Source organism: Gallinula chloropus (assembly GCF_964237585.1).
Source record: "Gallinula chloropus genome assembly, chromosome: 8".
Taxonomy (NCBI): Eukaryota; Metazoa; Chordata; class Aves; order Gruiformes; family Rallidae; genus Gallinula; species Gallinula chloropus.
The window spans coordinates 5,232,393-5,254,939 of NC_140093.1; the positions used below are offsets into that span (position 1 = coordinate 5,232,393).

At 49.4% G+C, this 22,547-nt stretch overlaps 1 protein-coding gene across 2 annotated transcripts in view; it reads left to right on the forward strand.

Moving 5' to 3' along the window:
* The window catches only part of PPP2R3A (protein phosphatase 2 regulatory subunit B''alpha), a 44,717-nt gene extending 25,533 nt beyond the window's left edge, over nucleotides 1–19,184 (forward strand). For both annotated transcript variants that reach the window (XM_084267685.1, XM_084267686.1), the window contains exons 6-13: nucleotides 2,020–2,106; nucleotides 4,358–4,514; nucleotides 6,597–6,645; nucleotides 7,220–7,309; nucleotides 8,264–8,439; nucleotides 8,922–9,040; nucleotides 11,103–11,209; nucleotides 15,082–19,184. In XM_084267685.1, the coding sequence (XP_084123811.1) occupies nucleotides 2,020–2,106; nucleotides 4,358–4,514; nucleotides 6,597–6,645; nucleotides 7,220–7,309; nucleotides 8,264–8,439; nucleotides 8,922–9,040; nucleotides 11,103–11,209; nucleotides 15,082–15,178 (882 nt within the window). In that variant the 3' untranslated portion in view covers nucleotides 15,179–19,184. The remainder of the gene's footprint in view (nucleotides 1–2,019; nucleotides 2,107–4,357; nucleotides 4,515–6,596; nucleotides 6,646–7,219; nucleotides 7,310–8,263; nucleotides 8,440–8,921; nucleotides 9,041–11,102; nucleotides 11,210–15,081) is intronic.
* The last annotated feature ends 3,363 nt before the right edge of the window (nucleotides 19,185–22,547 follow it).

Below are 22,547 nucleotides of genomic sequence, written 5' to 3' on the forward strand. Positions count from 1 at the left end.
AGACCAAGCCAGTTCTGGCTTTCAGTAAGGCATAACTGACAAGTGTGCCTTCAGTGCTGCAGATCATCTCTGGCTGCATAATTATGTTCTAGGATGTTTCCCAAATGCTTTTTTTTGACAGCCTGATTTTCCCAACCTGGGACAGGAAAGAGACGCCCTGACAGATGATACATACACTATGTGCTACCCACTGGCACCGGACCAGTTACTGGACTAATAAAACCAGCACAGAGTGACTGCCTGTGGCAAGAGATGTGAAGAGATCCCATGTTACCTCTACCTGCCTTTTTACAGCTAGGTGTGAAGGGAGCGGATGGACTATCTGTGTCAATGTGGTCTGACAGAGGAATGGTGTCGTAGACGCCACAAAAGGGGATATTTAGTTGTCTTTTATTACCTCACAGGCAGAGGAAAAGGATGGCCGGGTCCTTTTTCTGATTCTTGGGCTTGTTACCTTTGAGTCCTCAGAATGGTGTGAAATCTCTGTATCTTTAAGAGTTGCAACAGGGTTGTCAGGTGTGATGTACGAGGTGAGACCTACTTCAGCCTCTGAGCTCTTGTGCAATCTGGAAGCGAAGGCCAAACAAAGTCCAAAAATAGTCTAGAATGGCAGCGACTGCCAGAGGCAGTAAAGAAGAAACCAATGTACAGCTCTCTTTTTATTGTGCTTAAGACCAGAAAAGATCATTGTGATTACCTAGTCTGACCCCTGCATTACACAGGCCATGGAACATTACTTGAGGATTGCTTTATTTAAGATTATTTTTGTTTGTTTCTTTGGTTTTAAACTAACTGATGCCTGACTCCAGAAAGACAAAGACATCCCCCTTTGGTTGAAGTTGGAAGTGATGAAGAGCCTGCAGTGTTTCTTTAGGAACTGTCCCAATGGTTAATCAATGGCAGTGTAAAAAAGAGCACTCACAAACCTGAATTGGGCTGCTTTCAGCTTTTGTTATGTATTTTGTGAGCCAAAGTCCACGTTTCCCTCACGTAGGCTTTTAAGGACCAGGAATAGCGTGTGCTCTTCAGGCTTACTGAATTTCTAGGATATGGCAGCATGGTCAGAGATATCAGAGGTCTGTATCAAAGCGATGGTGTTGGGCATTAAAGGTTTGTAGTAGGTTTGGTTGACAAGAATTATATTCCATGGACTTCAGTGCTGATATCCAAATGACTTATATAGTTCTAATTCCTCTTCTTGAAGATGGTGGTTGTTGTTTTCCCTGTTGAGTTCATTCTTGTACTTGATCACATGTTGGTGCTTTCCCTGCTTTGTGATGATACCTGACAAGCTAGCGAGGAGTGGGCTGGCAAGGATTCAGCTTGCTTAGGTACTTAGGAGCCAGTGTACTCGGTTTCACACCATCAGCTGTTCCTCTTGTTCTCACAAGTCTCTGGGTTCACCTCACCCAGCCTGTTCTTTACTCACTTTCACCAGAGACACATCAGTGAAGGAGACAAAATTGATCCTAACACCTACCTAAGGTAAAGGCAGGTAATCTCTATTGCTTACTGTGAGTGGAGCCACCAAGAGAACGAGGCATTATTATAGATACAATAGGTCAGACACCAATTGTGGCTTTTGCTCACCTGTCCTGTTTCCTCTTCAAAAGTCCTGTTTGGTTTGGTTTATTTTTGCCAATGCAGAATGCTATTTCAGTTGAGGTCCTTGTGAGCTACACTGCCTAAAGCCTGAACAGCTCCATTTATGAGTGATTCATCAGCCCTTCAAACATACTCCAGTATCAGTAATGCATCTGTGCAATCCAAAATGCCAATTAAGAGCAGTGAAAATATTGGCATGGTGGAAATGGAAAATACTGTTTGAAAACCAAATGTTCCTCTCAGACTGTATGGTGATTTGAGGGTGGAAGTATGGGGGGAAAATATGAATTGCAAAACCATTTTCAAAAAGCAGTCTCCTTGGGATGGGGGAGCCAACCACATGAAGTCACTGCACTGAGATTTCCAAACCTGTGCATTTCAGGTTGTTTCAAGAGCGGTGTTCCTGTGTTGCAGGTCATACAGAGGATATTCTACACGGTGAATCGATCCTGGTCTGGGAAGATCACTCTGCCAGAACTGAGGAAAAGCAACTTCTTGCAAGTATGTTGGCTCCTGCCCCAACACACCTTAGGACCCAGTGCAGCTTTGTTCCTCTAGCTGTATGCTGCGTAGCAAGCGAGGCAAATGCTCAGTGCAAGGAGGGTGCCGGAGCCAGTGGAGAAGTTGTGTCTGAGATAGGACCATGGACTGGAGTAACCAGAAGGGCACTGACAAGGTGAAGGGGTGGCTGTGCCACAGCTCTGAAGCTCTTGGCTCCTTATCTAGCCAAAGAGAAGGGAAAGCAAGATGCAGCAGTGCACCTATGTTAAGTGGCTCATTGAGCAGCCAAGAACAGCGGGTGGATTGCCTACAGCATGCAGTGGGTGGGACAAACAATTTCCTGACTCCCCACCAGCAATCAGCTCACTGACAGTTGGTCAGGTATGTTGTGGTGTACAGTCGCAAGGCTCTGCATCTCAGAGCTCGTTCCACCTCAGAAAGGTTAATGAGTGAAGCTGTTCTAGTTAGAATCCTTATGGTGTATCCTTGTGGTTGGGCAGAGGTTTCAGGATTCATATGTCTGCTTGCTGTATGTTTTATCCCAAAAGCACTGAGTTAAAAGTGTCTGAGGCTGTTCCCCTCCAGCCTGAGCTAAAGAGCGAGAAGGTCGGGGCTGAAAGGTCAAAGACTCAACTAAAGTAGTGAGACTTCCCTGCTGCATCCTGTTCTGCCTTCCAGATGTAGCGTGCTGTGTCTTCCTCAAAAGTTCCAAGCATGAATTCGTACTCCTCATCCTTTCAGACATCATCTGCCCTGCTGATTGCATTAGCTAATGAAAAAAATTGGTGTTCCTGTGTATTGTTGCCTCACGCCCTCTGGGCCCAGTTCCTTCCTAACCTCTGTTATAAACAAATCCTCCCAACTTATCCAGTACCTTTATTCACTCATTTTCTCATTTTATTTGCTCCCCTTCTTTCTCCTTGCATACCTACTCTGCCTTTCATCTCCTGCAGCAGGGAAGTTGAGCTTTGGGACCATAATTTCACTTGAGCAGCTTTTTGCTGTGTGTGTAGATGGTTGTTTCGGCATGAGCTATAAAAGGGCAAAAATAGTTACGAAAAAACCTCCTCAAACAATTATCAGGAACGAAATGGAGAGAGCCACAAGGAATTGGCAGAGGGTTGTGAGTGGTTGTTCAGAGGTTTTTAGAGTTGAGTGTCAGCAAGTCAGAGTAGTGTGGGTGGGTCAGGCCATCCTGCTGTCCCTGCTCAAAACCTCACTGGGCCTGGGGGATAGCAGGTTGTAAGAGTTTTGTTGAGACTTGGTTGGGTTCCTAGGATGTGGAGATGACTGCAAGTTGATGCTGAACTATCAATGCCCACATATCATGCGGTATCTGGCTTTGTGGTTATGGGCAGAAGGGCCACTAAGCCTGCCTGTTTAGAGCTTGCAGGCTGTGTTTCACCACCTCCTTTCCAAGAGGCTGAGGGCAAGGGAGGATGGGCCTATAGCCCACTTGAGTCTGTGAGTTTTTTCACTCCTGCAGCTATAATTTATTAGCCTGAAAATGTTGTCTGGTGTCCCACGGCCTCTGCACTAGGAGAAAGGCTTGGGAGGTGGCAGTGGTAAACACACAGTATCCTTCTGGCCAAGGGGAGGATGAAGGTAGGTGTGGTGCAGGAGCAAAACAAGGGCTCTGTCACTGGTTTCTAACAAGACATGGTAGCAGATGTTGGGGTTGGAAATCTGCCTAAGCCTCCCATTTAAAACCAGGCTAATTCCCATAAATGACAGCCCAAGAAAGTCAGTGTGATGGGTTTGATCTGTGTGGGATCCATCCCTCCTTCAGCAGGCATGGATATGGAGCCAGACTTGATCTTGCCCTTGGGGAGCCAGGCAAGGGTGCATGGTGTGTAAAGATAGATCTCTGTTCCTGCAGAGACCTGCGGACTTGCTGTTGTAAGTGGCTGCAAGAGTCTCTGGTGCAGGTCAGATATGTTCCACAGGTCACGGATCCCAGCCGAGGCAGCAGTTGTGTTCTTGTTTCTCTGCCTCTAGTTGAAAATGAGCAGAAATTATTCACAGGAGTGGCAGAAATACTGTGCCTGCATACGCTAACCAGGGTAGCCCAGCCAGATGCTCTCCAAGTGCCTGTTGAGGGATGCAGCAACACAGTCTCCTAGGGGAGAAAAGCTGCATTTCGGATTAGCACTCAGAGCTGCATCCACCCAACTCCCGCGGAGGCTGGAGGGCTTCGGCTGGAATGCCTCTCTGCTGAGGTTTAACTTCCCACTTATTTGTACTCTTTCAGACTCTTGCTCTCTTGGAAGAAGAGGATGACATAAATCAGATCACAGATTATTTCTCCTACGAGCACTTCTATGTTATATACTGTAAATTCTGGGAGCTGGACACTGACCATGATCTTTACATCAGCCAGAAGGATCTGGCTAGGTACAGTGATCAAGGTACGCTGCCTGCAAGCTGTAGTGGGATGAAGGGATTGCTGAAAACAGAATGTTCCCACTAAAGAGTAAAGCCTAGCTTTAACTGGGTTCATTTGATACCTCAAATTTAAACAGAGCCCCATCCATCCATCTCTTCCACAATTGCTGCTTTACAGAGCCAGTTATAGGGGCTTAGAGCGAAATGCAGTACACGCTATTTTCTGCACAGGTAGCTAGAGAATAAGCAAGCCTCTGTTCACGTGGGGGCCACTGCTGGAAAGACAAGCTAAAATAGTGCCTTAACTTGCTCATTACTTACTAAGGGTTTTGCAGGAACTTGGAAGCAGGGAGAAGAACCAGCCTGTGTGAATTGCAAAGTGCGATCTCATTACCCCTGAGAGAAATTCTGGAGACTGGTGGAGCTTGGTGAATTCCAGTCTGCAGATACACTCTGGAGAACATCTCTTTGAGTTCAGCGTGGAATTCCTTTCCCCAAGCAGAGCAGATGCTATGAGTTTGCAAAGGTTCAAAGGCCATAGATAAGTTAAAGGAATACAAACCCACAAAGGGCTAAAAATTCCAAAGGCACTCATTCTGTATGGGTTGTGCTAGATGGAGGCACTCAGGTTGGCTGGTTGTAGGATTCTCAATGCTCTGGACGCAGAATATGCCCATGTGCTTATCTGTTAGGACTCATGATGAGAGCTTGAGTTATTGACCAGCATGATTAATAGTGAAGACAAAGCCAGCTTGGATTCTTCCATGTGGTTGCTGCACCTTTTGGGAAAGTAGGTCCAAGTCCAGTATCAGATTTGGGATGATGGAATGTTTGGGCACAATGTGTGACTGGAGGTGTCAGGAGCGGGGACACATGTGGTAAGGTGGTGTTGTGCATAGGGCTGCAGGGATAGGGAGGTGTGAGAAGCTGTCAGGCGTCGCTGGAGCTCTGAGGATGTGGATAACATTTTGCCAGAGCCAAGGTGCCAGTGGGCTCAAGTAGGAAGGAAAGGGGGGTGAGAGGGGCAGTGCAGTAGGTGTGTGTGTCAGGGCAGCGTGGTGGCCCAGGTGTTCCCAGTGCGGGTGCTTGTGTAGGTTATGGCGTTCTGGCTGAGTGTGGCACTCACAGGGGTCGGGAGCATTGATGCAGCTGCATGGGATGAGGATGGAGGAGTGCCTGGCTTGGGAGAGGAGATACAGGAGGAGGCCTGGCACTGCTGGGAGGCTGGAATGTGGGGATGGAGTATTTATTGCACAGGAGGCTTGAGAGCTCTGGGTGCTGGGTGCTAAAGAGAGAAGGGGTGCTGTGGGCAGGGTGAAGGGGAGGAGCTGCCAGTGCAGCAGTACAGCAGCCTGTCAGCACTGTGTGCAGGGGATCTGAGGGATGCTGCGGGTTGGGTCTGCCCAGCTGGTGTGTCAGAAGGGTGCCAGGGCTACAGCAGTGGTGGAGAACGTGTAGAAGGGGCTATGCAGGGGTCTAAAGGGCATGTGTCAGCAGTCTGGGAAGGTGAGGTCACTGTGTGAATCCCGCTCCAGACTAGTATGTGCTGCTTGGCTGGTGTCTCTCTGCCATAACCATCTATCCCACGTGTTTCCTGCCTGGCAAAGCCTTCCTGCTCACTTAAACCGATGCTTTTTTCCAGTGGCCTTCCCTGCAGCAGGCTTGCCACAGCTTGTGCTCTGCTAAGAAGTGTTTTGTAGGGATTGGAACTCTGTGATCCTTGGGGTCCCTTCTAGCCCAGACCATTCTATGGTTCAGTGTGTGATTTTTCCCTGATAACTGAACTTCTTTCGTAATACACTCTCCTTCACTCATCAGGATTTGCTTCTGTGACATATCTTAACTGCAGCAGGGTAGAAGTAATGCTGCCCGTGCCCAAGAATCCCAGTAGCTGTATTTGTGGGGAAATACAGTGCTCAGGAGGATACAGAGACAGTCGTATTGGGAGAATTCTCTTTGTTATAAAATGTTGCTAAACAGAGTCCAACAAAGTGGTCAGACAGGTGAGGTAGATGGAGGCTCTGGGTAGATTCAGTATAAAGAACTGATGGTAGTTGTTTCTGTGACCTGTAGCTTCATTTTCTCCTTGTTTTCTTTGTTTCCAGCCTTATCAAACAGGATCATTGAGCGCATATTCAGCGGCGCTGTGGTGAGGTGAGGAATACTGGACTGTTTGGGGATAGAAGCAATGGGAATTTCTGTCAGGCTGATTAGAAACATGAGATACTCTTAAGAAAATCCCTGCTGATGGGAATGGTTTCCAATGTGGTGCTCCACTGGGAGCCTGGGAGTGGAGTGAGACCTCTGGGTGTCTTAAGAAAACGAATTAAAAAATCCCGTGGGGTGACCACCTATAGAGCTCGTTGCAGAACAAGCTGGGCATGGCCGGAGGGAAAAGGCCTGTGTGTGTCTCTGTGCTGCACAGGGCTAGCTGGAGAGCACTGCTTTCAAGTGTCTGGGAGGCAAACTGGCCCAGCACATGCAGGAGGGGATGGGGGAGCTGAGCTCTGCGGTGATGGCAAGGCGGCAGCTGCTCAGCCTGCGGGGACTGGGGCTGTGCAGCGCAGGCACTGCAGGCTACACGGGTGGTGGTGCCCTGGTTCCTCTCACCTGGGGCTTTCTGAAAAACATGTTTGATGATGTTCTAAGTATTTAGTTGCTGGGTGATACAGGGTTGTTTTACTTAATTTTGATTTGGTTTGGGGGTGGTGTTTCCTGTGTTTTCCAGAGGCAACGAAGTTCAAAAAGAAGGACGGATGAGTTACGCTGATTTTGTGTGGCTCCTGATTTCAGAGGAAGACAAAAGGAGTGCTACAAGGTCTGACTGATTTCTGTGTCTTAGTAAAAGTATTCAGATGAGCAGATAAGGTTGTATAAACTTGTGCGACCTACCACTGTTTACAAGAGATGGCAGTTTGGGTTCTAGTGATTATTAGGAAGAAAGGAACTCACTGTCAATGACTGGTCAAATCATTTGCCTTTCTTGAAGATAAATTGTGTAGAGGCAGAGTTTTCTTGTAATGTTAAATGTAGTCATCAATCCCTTTGGTCACCCCGTGCCCTGACGCAGTGGCTATGGGGATAAACCCATGAGATATTGGCAGCAGAGAGGCACGTTCCCTTCACACACACAGTAGGTGCATAAGGGGGGCTTGTGGGGCAACTTCACTGTGTCACTTTGTAAAACCTGCCTGTGTGCCTGGTTGGTGCAGCCAGTGGGAGGCTGAGGAGCAGATCTGAGCTAGATCTGCACGTGATTATTAGGACAAGGAATCTGACGAGTAGGGATGATGCGGAGTTGGGCTGTCCAGAGGCGAAGGCAGGTTGTAGAGTGCAGCTGCCTGAAAGTATTCCCTTCTCTATGAAGGAGTAGAGGAAATAATCGCATACTGTGCCTGCCCCATCACTCACAGGGTCGCTCAGGGGCAGCCACTCTCCTGGGGTCAGAGCCGGTTGTGTTTGGCCAACTTTTGCTGCTGAGTCAGGCAGGGACACCCTAACCAATGTGAGGTGGCTGAGCTGCAGCACAGTGGCTACTTGCTATAGCTACTAGGTGAATTTTGCTCATGGCTGTGCTCACAAGCCTCCTAGGAGAGGAACAGGAGGTGGCCCTGGGTGTCAGATCCTTCTCAAAGAATATTTTCATCCTCACTTTTATGCCAGCCTTTGGGCAGAAGAGCATCAGAGGATGAGGGAATGTGCGTTGTGGCAGTCTCTGCTCTGTGGATTTCCTAGTGCTGTGCTTTCACTAGTCCCACCTCTGTTTCCCTAGCATCGAGTACTGGTTTCGGTGCATGGACCTGGATGGGGATGGAGTGCTCTCCATGTATGAACTGGAGTACTTCTACGAGGAGCAGTGTGAGCGGATGGAAGTGATGGGCATAGAACCACTGCCGTTCCATGACTTGCTGTGTCAGATGCTCGATCTCGTTAAGCCAGAGAGGGAAGGTAAGCCCTGTTTAATGGGAGTTTCCATCCCCTTTGATCTGTGGTGGACTGAGAAAGCAGTGTCAGTGGGAAACCCATCTACGGGTAGAGCCTTGTGTTAGAATCCCAGGGCCAAAATTACTGCACAAGGTCAGCGTCTGAACAGCAGCTGTTGTGCCATAATCTGCATCAGGAGGTTTTAAATGAGACACCTTGTGAATTAACTGCTGGAATTGGAGCAACAAGTCTTGTGTATACTGGCTGTGGGATGTGCTGACAGTCTAGGTCACAAAACCAGACCATCCCTATTCACATGAATGTGGAAGAGCTCCATATGTGTGTGTATTCGTTGAATAATGTTAAAATCCTGACTTGGGAAGAAATTCTGTAATTTTGCAATACACTAGGGTTTTAATTAAACCTTGGGTAAGACTGACAAGGAACGGGTCCAGTCTCTCATTAAGGACTCAGCAGCACAGTAACATGGGGCTTTTTTTCTGTAGGAAGAGTGACCCTGCGAGACCTGAAGAGGTGCAGAATGGCTCATGTGTTCTACAACACCTTCTTCAACTTAGAGAAGTATCTGGACAATGAACAGAGGGATCCCTTTGCAGTGCAAAAGGTATGTCACCTTTATTTCTAGATATGGGCCTTCTCAACCCCAGCTTTGGGATGCCACTGGACGTAGGGAAAACCCAACTGAATAGAAGGAAGTTCTTTCAGGAGCAGCAGGCACTGGAACAGGTTGCCCAGAGAGGTTGTGCAGCTTCTATTCTTGGAGGCTCTCAAGATGTGAGTGGACAAAGCCTTGAGCACACTGATCTGACAGCATCGTGAACCCAGATTTGAGCAGAGACCTTGGTCCAGAGCCCTCCTGGGGGACACCATGACAGTCTCTTCCAACACAAGTTACACCACTCTGCTGTGATTCGGTTGCCATCGCTGATCGCTGCGCACAGCGCGCCGTGTGATTCCAGAGAGTGACCAGGGCCTGCTGAGTCCCACTGATTCAGCAAACCCAAAGCCTGGGGCTCAGCTGCTGCGGAAAGTTTTCAGTTTAGAAAGGAGCTGAGAGATTCAGAACCTGAGATCCCATCTGTCCCTTCCCCACCCCTCCCGGCTGCAGTCCTGAGTATGTAGGCTACATGCAAAGGCTCATTAAACACCCAGGGTGGGGCCTGGTCCTTAAAACAGCACCAGCCCTTTTCTCTAGCCTGAAGGGAACCGAGGAGACAGAGCTGCTTTACTGGGCCAAGGCGGCTGAGATGCCAACGCTGTGATCGCGTGCGGCAGACTCGATGGAAGGTCTGGATGTTGCAGATTGTGCCTGATTATCAGCCCAGCTGCACTGTCATTCATCATCCTCCCTTCCCAGGCAAAGAAAATACAGGAGGAGAGTGTGGCTTTGTGTTTTGCAGTTGTTGCTTACTACCCAGTGTTCAGAGACTTGAGTTTTGCCAGCTGTTGGTGTAAAGTCCCTCACTTCTGCCTCCCCTTGTATATCTGGTGAAACCAGGTGGGACTACAGCTTAAAGACTCTATCCCAGAAGCCTCTTACCTGGTCAAAACACAGTAAAGTGGAGGGGATGCCAAACCCAGCCCAGGTCCCCTCCCAGCTGCACCCACGTAACCTGTCAGAGGAACGGTGTGCTTCCATGATTCCAGTCTTAAATACATCCCCAGCCAGAAACACACTTTGTTTGTTTGTTTGTTTGCTTACACTGGCTAAGAGCAGTGAGGCCCAGGGAGGATAATTTACTTTCCCCATCTGACAGTAAGTGGCAGAGGGCCAAGCATTTATAAGGGCATTATTCTCTAACCTTCTCTCAGACCTGCCCAAACTTAACCAGCTGTGAAGAGTCCCTCAAAGGATCAATTTCAGTTAACGTGTAATTAAAAGATTTTAAATCAGAGTCCTTTAACCAGTTTTGAAGCACACGGGTGCAGGGCTTGCTGAGCCACAGCCAGAAAGAAAAGCAAAGTGTGTGGTTATTAATGTTAATATTTCTGAAGCGAAGCAGGCTCAGCCTGCCAGCAGCTTGGGTCACAGGCTGAGCTCGCTGACCTCTCCACACTAAAGGATGTAGTTTTTCCATAGTAATTTGTGTGCAAATCACAGAATCACAGGGGTTGGAAGGGACCTTCAGAGCCTATTGGGTCCAACCCCCTGCCAAAGCAGCTCCCCAGCTCATATTGCACAGGTCGGCATCCAGACGGGGCTGGAATATCTCCAGAGAAGGAGACTCCGCACCCCCTGGGCAGCCTGTCCCAGGGCTCCCTCACCAGGAAGAAGTTCTTTCCCAGATTGGTGCAGAACTCCCTGTGCTCCAACTTGAGGCCATTGCCCCTTGTCCTGTCCTCACAGACACTCAGAAGAGGCTGGCCATGTCCCCCTGTGTCCCACACTTCAGCTATTGATAACCATTGATCAGATCCCCTCTCAGGCTTCTTTTCTCCAGGCTGAACAGCCCCAGCTCGCTCAGCCTTTCCTCATAGAGGAGATGCTCCAGGCCTAAAAAGAGTTTAAAATAATTGTGAATCTTAAAGATAAGGCAGTTTTTGACTGGCTGTTTCTGCACAGCTCCTTTCACTGCTCCTAGAATGACTGTGTCGTGTGTTTAGCCGTGTTGTGAACAGCTGCGAGAGGTGTGGCTGCAGCATGCCTGACTCTCTGATCTCTTTAGGACATCGACAACGATGGCCCCGAACCCTCCGACTGGGACAGATACGCTGCTGAAGAGTATGAGATCCTCGTGGCTGAGGAGTCTGGGAATGAGCAGTTACAAGAAGGGTGAGTGTAGGCATGGCCCAGGCTATGGTCTGCGTTGTGGGCAGCCCTCTGGGCCAGCTGCACACACAGCAGTAGTGAAGATAGCTGGGGGGGAAAGGACAGAGACCCCTCTTCTTTTGGCAGCTGTACCAAAAGAAAAGACATTAAATGACTTGTGCTGGTCTTGGCCATGTCATGCGATCAGGGATTAGAAGCTGTAGCTCTGCTACATCTTTTATACCCAGCACAGATGTTCTTTAGTTGAGGAGCTTCACTTTCTGATTCATTTTATGGCTGTTACCCTGTGCTCCCCATGAGCTCGGTTTCAACACCTTAGTTGATCTACTAAGAGACTTTTCCTTTAGAAAACCCAGTTAGTTTGTTCAGTACCTACAGGCATTCCTGCAGCTTTCCATCAGCTTAGGACAGACACTCCTGCTCTCCTCAGAGTCAGGTAATTTAGGCAGACCCTCTCTCAGGGGAAGGGCTTCCCTGCAAAGGCTCCATGTAATGATCTTCCGCATTTGTGTCAGTGTTAACACTTTATGGAGAGTATTTCTCTTGAAGCCTCCAGTGAATGTTAACAAGCATCCAAGGAGTGGTCACCCCCTGTTGATCTGTCGCGATTCAGGACTTCATCCCTTCATCCCTTCCTGAACAGTAGCTGTAGAGCCATTTAATCAAGAGTACCAAGGAGACTGCATGATTTTCAAGACTTCCCGCACTGGAAGTTCCTTGGGATAACCACTTAGCCCCAGAGAGTTGCAGAGCCACCGAGAGCTCAGTTGCCCTCCAGCTCTGGGCTGCTCCCTCACCTCCTCTGAGCTGCCTTGCCTTCTTGCAGCCATCACAACGGAAGATGAGGTAACGCTGGACAGAAGATACAATTGCTGTGTTCTCAACACCTGTGTCCTCAGCATGGAAAAGAAACAGGAGTCTCCCACAAAGGCTTTGGGGGACCCCGAATCCCCAAACTCACCCAGACCAGAGGGAAAGTTGCAAGTGATGTCAGATTTCTGAAGTCTGCCTGAAGCAGCGCTTGCGTCTTCGCGTAAGGAGCGTGTCAGCAACCTTGCTGCTTGCTTCTAAGAGCCCCTGAAAAGCTCTGTAGTCATGGCAGCAGGATTAGATCTCGTTTGCGGAGCGTAGCAACAGACCGCGCGGGGAAGAAAGGAAGGGGAAAGAAAAACAAAGAGCTGGGTGCCCAGACAAATTCACCAGAAACAGGCATTGAGGTTTTGCACATCCATTATTTCAGCTGTCTTCTGAGGATGACAGGAACAGGGAGCAGGGACAAAACCAAGACAATTTATGAGCTCTATGAGAGACCGGAAGATTTTTGGCTTAGTTGGCTGGCAGAATCTGAATGCATTTGGGAATAACCATCGCTCAGCGATCACAGATGAATTAAGCGTGTGCCATGGTTGTGACTTGGCTCCTCTAGGTGGAAGGTTTCTAAAAGCAGTCAGTGTCTGCCTGGCTGGCTCTCCTGGAAGAGGAATGGTGGAGATTCAGAGTGACTTCATGGCAGCCCCAACCAAAAATAAGAGAAAGGTGTTGCCTCGCAGGAAGCAACGTCACGTCTCACTGGAAGCTTGAGCTGCTGTGAGCACTCCTCAGCCAGGCTCAGCTTTATACACCTGTGGGTGAGATGCAGCACAGAGGGTCTGTTCCCTGGTGAACGTGTACGTGTGCTGTTGTGTGCAGAACCGACAGCTGAGCCTGGCCAGTACGAGCTCTGAATGCAGATACAGGCGTTGGTTTTGCAGGAATCCTTTCCTGCAGTCCAGGCTGTGGCCTGCCTGGCAGAAGGGGACACCGCTTTGTTTGCCTTTCCAGACACCAGATGTACGTGGAAGCCACGATCACCTTCATGGAAAGAAATCTTTCTCCATAGGCAGGGAAATAACAGAGGAAGAGGCCATCTTCTATCAGCTGCTGCTTGGAAAGAATCCCCCAAGGAGCCAGGGCATGATGCAGAGCAATCCTGCTCCAAGAGAGGTGGGATGAGCCTCTGGGATGAGATGATGTTGGTTTAGGTGGCTTTGGACATTTCTGTCATCTCCCTCACATCAGCTGCTGGCTCGATCGCTCACTGTCATGAATGCAGCAGTGTATGGAGGGGAAAGGGGGAAGAAGCACATCGCTGACCCACCCAGCAACACACCTTGTGTTTGCCAGAAGGAAGGACGAAGAATTCCCTGCAGTGATTTGCTTTCTCTCAGCAGGCTGGAGCTGCCGTGACTGAGGCTCGAGGAACGCGTGTTTAATGTCCGCGAGCCTGTGTGGGTATCTGCACATCTGTGGAGTGAAACTGGCCTGAAAGGAGAGAAGCTGATAATCTTTAGTGGTAATCTCATGGAAAAGCCGTCCCTTAGACGCTTCCTAGCCAGAAAGGGGCATAGCATTTTGTCCAGGATGGGAAGGGCACGCACCGTGGAGCCTGAAGGAGCAACAGAATGAAGTGGGAAAGGACAATGGGAAGCCCCTCTGGAAGCAGATGTGAGGTGGTTTAGCCCAGAAGCAAAGGGCACTGGGGAAAAAAAATACATAATGGAGCTCTAAATGCTGGTGGATGTGCAAGATAAACAGACTAGGAAAGGGGCCACATTCCACGTATGGGGAATAAAAGGAAGAAAGCTGACAGATGTTGGTAAAATTGAAGGCAAAGGGGCCACGAAAGGAACATTCCCAAGAACAGCATTCAGAAGTTTTCCTCGGCTGCATTATCTTTAAGTCAAGGAGACACCAGAAAGACGGAGACATGTGCTGAGACACCCAGTCCATTCCCACATGGGGAACGCAGGGGAGGCAGCACCACGCAGGCTCCCAGCAGGGACCACGTAAAGCAGGCATGGTGCCTGTTTTTTGGGATCCTTGCAGACATGATCAGAGCAGTTACCTGTGTATGATCCTGACTGTTGTTTCCCTTCTCCCATGTACGTGAGATCCAGAAGGTGGCAGAATTACTACAGAGGTGTTTTCCTTAGGGAAGAGAAGATGAAGACGCTGTCCAGGAAGATGTGTCTGCTGTGATCTACATAGGGATCACCAGACTACAGCAGTGTAGAATCCCCCACAGCAGGGCAGACATGCTGATGGGCTCCCAGGGATTTGCTGTGCTTGCCTGTGGGTTGGTAAAGGGGAAAAGGCCATCACGAGAAGTGGCAGTGTTCTGTCTCCATGCTGGGGGGCCAAAGGCGTTAACCTCTGAACGCCTGCTGCAACCCACCTTTAAAAGCAGCTTTCAGAACAAAAGGAAGAATTTTAAGTCCTTGGGACTCCTGAGAAACTTAAACCTGTAGTGTGTAGAGGGAAAACCTGTAACAACATCGTTTCTCAGGAGCAGGAATGGGATGAGAGCACGGGAGCAGCAGCCCCCACCCCAGAGCACAGACCCTCCAGCCCCACGTGGGCTCACAGCCAGCCCTCCCAGGCTGTAAATGCCAAGGCCTGGCCCTCACCCATCAAACCAAGTGAGAGGGGAACATGAGAGCGTGGCCACAACTGTTCTGTGGATGTCAGAATGCAGCCTAAGCCTGAAGATGCTCTGGAAACCACATGTTTCTGAGCAAGTCAGGTCTCCTCTAAGGCTGGGAGGTGTGCTGACCACTTTATTTCTGCCCCAGTGAGCTACTGATGATCATTACTGAAACTGGATTCAGATTTTATACAGCAAAAACCTGTTGTGGAGCATACAGGTGAGGATGGATGGGAGCACAGAGTCACATTTGCTATCCGAGTTTTCAGTGCCTTACAAATATCCTCCTCAAAAGTAACACCTTGCCTGCTGCTGTATTGCAGCCAGCTGCTTTAGTAGCCCCTGAAATAACTGTGCTGAAACTGCTGTCACCAGAGCATGGCTTTTAAAGACATACCTTTTATCTTTGCAGGTCGTTTGAAGATGACTATGACACGGATGAGGTCTTATCTCCCCCTGAAACTGGAGACAAGTCAGACAAGCTAGTTATCTCAAATCTCTTGGCATAGAGAGAAGGAAGACTTCATCAGTATCTCTCAAACTGGATAGTGGTCAGTCCCCAGACACTTAGGGATTTTTTCTTAAGTTTGTCATTGGAGCAACGTGCTTTATTTTGTACACTGTAAGTCAAGAACCCTTTTCTCTCCTCCTGTGTAATTGCAATAAGGTAATTTCTATAAAAAAGGCTTTTTTTCGACGTGTCACGTGCACGCTCACTAGAAATGGTGATTGCACCTTGTTTCCTTTCTGTATAAACTCTTGTTACGTCCCCAGATGTGCAATAAATGCCAGCATCTAATGGTTAACTGTCACAGCCACGTGCAGCATCCACCGTGGTCCTTCTTGGCTGGTTTGGTCCTGTGCTGTTCCCTCCCCCTGACTTCACACCGGGAGTGATGAAAGACCTGCCAGATTCACTGAACATAGACATATGCCTGGAAACCCTGTGGGACATGAGTTGCAGTGAAGGTCTTTTATTTCTCAGCATCCTGAAAACCCAGGTGCTGGGGGAGAGCCAAGTCCCCTTTCGTGCTTCGAACCACACGCTCTCACAGTGGATTCTGGACATCCTGTGTGAATCCATGGATGGTTAGAGCACTGTGCACTGTAATGCGTCTCCAAGAGTTGGAGTTACAGTTAGTGTTTCTAGTGTATTTGCAAAGAGACTCACAGAACTGTAGGGGTTGGAAGGGAGCTCCAGAGATCACTAAGTCCAACCCCAACACACATACTGTTCAGCTGCTGTGCCGAAGCTGCCGTGCCTTGTGCACACTGGCTGTGTCCGTCCTGCATCCCTCCCCTCTCTTCATTGTGAACCTGTGGCCTTCTCTGAGTGAGACACCACCCCGAGATCATGAAGAGAAATCCCTTACCTAGTGTGCTAAGTGTTACCAGGGGGATCCTTTGACTGCTAGAGAAATTAACCTGTAAGATTGCCAAAAACTTAATTTCTACCCATGAAGTAGGCCTGGTCTGGGAGAAGAAACGTTGTAACTAATGAATTCCTGCTCCAAGTGCATTAAATTAAACCAACTTTGCCCATAGAAGCACAAGGGGTGTCTCCAACAGCACATGCTCTGCTCCTAGAGCTGTTCTTCCTTGCTCAGTAGTTGTCTGGGAGTCTAAGGTATTCTTACCTGTCCTTTTTTGCCATCACAGATATACAACTAGCCCTGGTACTCCCCTCCTCCAGTTTGGGATGGGTTTTGGCTGTCCCATTTTATTCCAGCTGTCATAGCTGTGCCCAGATACGCAGCACTCCATTGGTATGTGTATGCTCTCATTGTCTCTTCCATCACCGTGTGTCCAGCACGTTCAGTACAGGTGAATGTGAGCAGGGTGGGACATCGACCCCTGGCTTGTACCTCTGAGCATTAATAACCACATCAATAATTGCCCAGTCGCTGAGATTCAGCTTCAGCCTTTCCAGGAGCCTTTGAAGTGTGAGGGCTGCCTCCTGCTGCCTGGCTGGGATACACCATAGCCTGGCTGAGGTCAAGCAACACCTTCTGCTGGAGCAAAGCCTGAAGGAGAGGAAGCTTTCAGCTACGCTGGGCGTGGAGAACTTGTCTCTTTCTTGTGCAAAGCCACTGTTCTAGCCAGATGCACATGCACAGCTCAGGATTTGGTACTTGGGAAACCCATAGATAGTTATCCAGGTGGTTGGCAGAGGCACTGCAAGGTAAATCCCCTGCCCTAACAGGAGGTGTCAGCACCCTCACCAAACCAGGATGAGCCTCTTTGCACGGAGGGCACAAGAGCAGCAGCCCTGTTCAACGCCAGGGTGTTACAGCTCCACCATTGCTGCAACCCAGAGGAGAAAACTTCAACTGGGGGCGATTCCACAACGGCCCAAACACAGGAGAAATGAAGAAACAACTGCAGAAAGGAATGGAAGTCGCACAACCACTAACTGCAACCAGCTCTGTCCACCCCTTACCTGAAAGGACCTAGGCAAAGCAGGGCTCTTTGCACCTCCTTTTCTTCCTCCCTCCAGGGGTTCAGAGCACCATCCTTTTTTCAGGAAGGATTATATTCCTGGGAATGCACATTTTTTCCACGCCCAGTGGGAGTTAAGACTTAGCTGAAGGGCTCCAGGAGTCACTGCCTGAGCAAGTGCCACCCTCCTCCCCAGCACCAGAAGCTCCCTGGGATGCAGAGAGCCGATGCCAGGCTGCCAAGAGCCGGTACTCCGGCGACCTTCGGTGCATCACCCCCTTGGTTTGGCGTTTATGTTCTCGCTCGGTTGTGCCTGGAGCTGACTTCTGCTGCTGCTCACTGTTCACCCCCTGCATCTTGATCTGTCACCTTCACTTCACCTTGTGCAGAGGGGCTTTAACTTGACACATCCAATGGATTCAGGCTTCCACCTCACACCAGCCTGCCCCAGCTGGTGCCTTTTTGGAAAGAAGTTGGTACCCTGAGCCCAGTGCAGACCACCAGTTACCTTCACAAGGCAGTAAACTGAGACAGAAGCTTGTAGCTGCTCTGCTGAGCCCTGAGGGCCCAAAGCTCTCTTCTCTTTCGCAGAGGTTTGGTGCTGCTGGGACAAGGTTGTGGCTTCCAAGCCCAGCTTGCACTTTCCAGCAGATCCAACACAACAAGTAGTCAGTGCTTTGCCTTGTGTGTGGACACAAGGACAAGCTCCAGCGTATCACCAGCAGGTTATGTTATTTAGGACAGAAATCCATTCTCTCTCCCCAAGACATTGGAAAAGAACAGTGATTCAGCAGTGCTGGATGAACTGGAAAGGTGGATTTTCCACACCCCACCTGGGACTTAGCCCTGGCCGCAGTGTCTCCAGAGGGAAGGCTGCTAAACCTTTAGTCTGTACCCAGGGAAATTGGGGAATGCCTGTCCTACCTCTGAGCTTTTCTTCCCGGGATGGTCAGCGCTTGAGACAACAAAGGACTTTCCATTAGGACAGACACCAGAACACGCCCAGCTGCAGCACCTGCCAGCTGCCAAGCTCAGCGAGCTCTCCAGAACCAAACAGCTCAGGAATCGCAGCACAGGAAACCTGTGGAAGTCCCCTCTGCTCTCACTTGGCCTCCTGTCCCCAGCGCCACTTGAGATGCCACACACCTTCACAGACAGCTCACAAGCTGCTTACTGCAGAGGCAGCTTCCACCGAAGCGTGTCGTGAGCGGGATACTTTCGTCCTTCTGAGCAGCCAGAAAAGCCAGTACAGCTCCATTGGCGTGGTTAGCAAGGGAAAGGGAACGTTTGTGTTGATTTGCTCTCTCTAACCTGCTCGTCTCACAAAACTCCTGGGTCCCCCTGATACTCTTCCATTCACAAACCTTCCCTCCCCACCGCACCAGGAGGGGAGGTAACAGCTCGCTACAGCTGCAGGTGACGACTGCTGGGATGCTACTAGCTCAATTAATACTATTTTTCCCCCTTCTAAAATCTCAGCAGTAATTGGTACATTGGAGCCCTTGTCACCAACACCCAGGCGCTGCCATAGCTCTCCTTCTGCCTGCCACTGCACGGCCGTGCTGCGGAACAGGCCCAGGCAGCCAAGCCAAGCGACCCATTCCAGCCACTCTCAGGATTACGGAAAATGGTGGTGGAAAAGAACCCCCCTTCCCTGCTCAGCTAAGGATTTGACAGAGCTGGACCCGAGATGCTCTATCCCAGGTACTGTGCTGAGTTTCTGAAACAAAATGAGCCCAAAAGGCAGGGGGTAAAAATAAATTAATGTTAACGTGGGGGCTTTTTGGGGTATGGTGGTTCTAAGCCAGAGTTACCAGAGGTCTGTGCAATAGAAACCAAACCTCACTAAAGAGCATGAGCTGCTGTAACAGACCCACGAACAGTGCTGGTCCTCTCCTGCTCCCCCATTCCCTGTCCCGCTGGGTGCCGGGCTTAGGAGTTGAGTGTTTAGTAATTAAGGTTCTCAGACTCTGTGCAAATCGTTGGGAGACACTTTGTGCTGGCCTGGTTTTCTCTTTTGTATTTTTACTTTGTATTTTCTTCTTCTTTTTTTGGCAAATAAAGGACTTTGGAATTGACAAAGCAAAGCCTGTCTCATAGCAGGGGGGTAGAGCGCAGCTGTTCCTCTCCAGCCACTGGCCAAATCCCACCACCTTCCTGCTGCCAAGCTCCTGCCATCCCATTGCCCATGGAAGACAGCGAGTCCCAGGCTCGCTTCCCACAAAGACTGGGGAAGAGCAGCAGCCTCCTGCTTCCCCTCCTCATGTCCCCTCAACCTCCCAACTCAGAGCACTGTCTCTGGGCTGATTCGCCTACTGCCAAGCTTCCTCCTTTTCACTGTCCTTAAAGCAAGCAGCTCCCAGGGCTTCTGCAAGTGGAATCGGGGGGAAATAAAGGAAAAAAAAACCCTTTTCACTGTCATTCCATGTGGAAGCTCGAGCGGCATCACTGCGTTACTGTACCACCTTATCCATCTGCCTGACCTTTGGCCAATCCCAGGTGCTTACATCCCTGTACGTCACACTCTGGGGAGACCTCGGGGGTTCTTTAGCATTCCAGAGGCAGTTTGCTTTGGGAAAAATCAACTAGTTAAGACCAGCCCAACAAGACGTGCTGCACCATTACAGGGACTGCTTTGCACAACTATATACCTGTCAGCCCTGCCACGTACCCACACTGATTCTAACATCCCCTCTGCCCTGGGGTTCGCTTCTCAGGCTGCTCAGCCACCCAGATGATTTATAAACACCATATTTTACACAGAGTCAGTACCTGCACAGCGCCCGGGACATGCTTCACCTGTAGAGGTTTTATTCTGGGTCAGCCCAGAACCCTCGTGCGATTCACATGCCGCATCTGTCCGGTCTTCCCCTTGCACATCTACGGGGCGGCGCGGAAGGAGCAGGTCCTTGTGCCACAGGCTCCTGCCGTGGGAAGCAGGCTGTTCAGGGTTTGGGTCAGGCTGCTGGTGAACGGCAACTCCAGAGGCTTCTCCTGCCAGCGCAACGCTTCATGGTGCTGCTGGGGTGCAGCGATGACACAGGCAGAGGCCGCTGCGCCAGGCATGTTACCTGTTTGAACTTACACAGTTGTACAGGAACTTTGAACACCTGCAGGGTGGTAACAGCAGGGGCTGTTGTGACCCCCTCACTGTGAGCCAGAGAGCAGGAACATCACCTGCATGAAAGAACAGCTAGAAGAGCAGTGAGCTCAACACAAACCAAGTGTTCATTTCTGTTTGTCTCCCTGTCCCTCCTCCCTCCAGGACGCAATCCCAACCAGTGATTTCAGGTGGAAAGAGCCTGAAGTTTAGAGGTCTCTTTCCTGAAAGAGCGTCTGCCACGAGTGCAGATTGCGATGGTCAGCAGCACTAACCTCACTGTGCAGCGCTACACGTCACAACGCCATCCCAAGTCCAGCCCTTCCGGAAGGAGCTCTGTTCTTCCTGTCTTTGCAATGTGGTTTCGGGCAGGAAGACTCCCAAACCTTTGGTGAGCTGCTTTGCCTTTGTGATGAAGCTCTAGAAGTTACAAAATTATACTGAAATTTGGAAGCTAATAGCTTTTTCCCAAAGGATAAGGAAGAATGTTGGAATAGCGTACACTTCCTATATGAGAAGGGATCCCCCAGGCAGTCTCCTTGCTCTATGCTAACCTGAGGTAGGTCACCCAAATCCATGGCACCACAGGAGGGAATGCCAGGTTGACAGCAGCCAGGAAACTCCCACCAGCCTGGCCCGGGCTAAGCTGCAGCTCAGACCATCCTTCTGACTGCCCTCTGCCAGTAATTCCCAGTGCTTCCCCACACAGGGCCAGCAGGAGCAAGTCCTTGGTGTGGGCTGCATGGGATCGAGCTGTCACTCAACTGCCTGTGACCAGCACCGGGAGGTCCCAGGCCAGCAGGCTGCTCGACTGCCATGAAATGGGAACAGAGGCTTTTCAAACTAGAACCCCTGGGATTACCATCAGCAACAGGAGGATCCTTTCCATTGCTCTGCTTACTCAAGAACAACTAGCCAGGAGGTTAAGAAAAGCAAACCAAGCCAACCCTAATTTAAACAATTACAGAATTAGTCATCAACGCACTAAGTAGTGTTTAGACAGTAAGTTCAGCATATGCCACACTGATGCCCTCAGCAGTTGCAAAATAGAATTAGAAAACTAACATTTATTAAATCAATTTGAATTTTAATATACATTTCAAGAACGTGGCAGCATAAAAGGAAATGTTTTTAGAAACAACCTGAATCTACCGTTTGCAGTTTTACATGAACCATCAGGGCTCTCTCCTGGCGACGCTTCCAACACACGCTTGACCTAAATTCTCCGACTTTCGGTACCACAGTTAACGCAGCGGTGAGATAGTAACGATTCCAAGTACTCCCACGCTTCTGGAGCAGAGGTACTACAGATTTAATCACACCAAAGTCCTAACAAATGTACCATCAACAATCTCAGCAAAACTTGGCAGCTCCGCAGAAGCAGCGAGACGCAGCCCGCACCGCGCTCCCCTCTGACAGACCCTGGGCTGGCTGCTCTTCTTACACACAGCCAACTAATAAAACAGGTTTACATTAGTAGGTCACCATCAAACCACCAAGTTAGAAAATGGTAGGAACCTTTTGGGTCAACACAAAAAAATCACATACAGGTTTAACTAAATACACTTTAATAGGACATCGTTAAATCTCATGAGGGCTAAAAAACACAGATCTCAGGTACTTGGGTTGGCAAATAAAGACAAGAATACTAAGAAGCATTTTCCACCATTTACTCATTATCAAAAATATTTTTCAACTCTTCTTGCAAAACAAAAACAAAAAAGTACAGACTGGACACGTACATCACATTTTTTTTGTTTCTTCCTATGGCTTTAACCCCCCACCCCACCCACCCCACAGAAAAGACGGGGGGAGAAACAAACCAAAACCAACAAAAAGATCTGACCACATTCACAGAAAATGACACCATGGTACAACTACAAAACAAAAGGAGGTGTCATTTGTGTCCAAAGGTTTTTGCTTATTTCTTAGGTGAGGAACCATCATTGTACGTGCTTTGTGCCAAATCAAAAGGTGCCTATGGGTCGGGTCAGAAAGCGCCACGGGGTTCGCTGGGGGAGGAAAAGGAGAGATGGAAGCGGTGAAGCAACTCAAACCTCACGCACTCTGACATGCTGTTGAAACAGGGATTGACTTTTAAATGAGAAGGTAACGGTCCGTGTTCTAGTCAGCCCATGTGTAATTTGTGCTGTGCCCTTCAGAGGGGAGGCATCTCTGCTTTCACTAAAGTAATCAGACTTTTTTAGGCTGCCAATGAAGCAGCAAATGCAAACGCAAGACTAAATTCTCCTGCTTGTACTCTTACTTAGGGATTACACTGAAATAAGCCATGCTTGCAGAAAGCTCAGTCCCTGCAAAGGCACTGGTGTCTTAACACT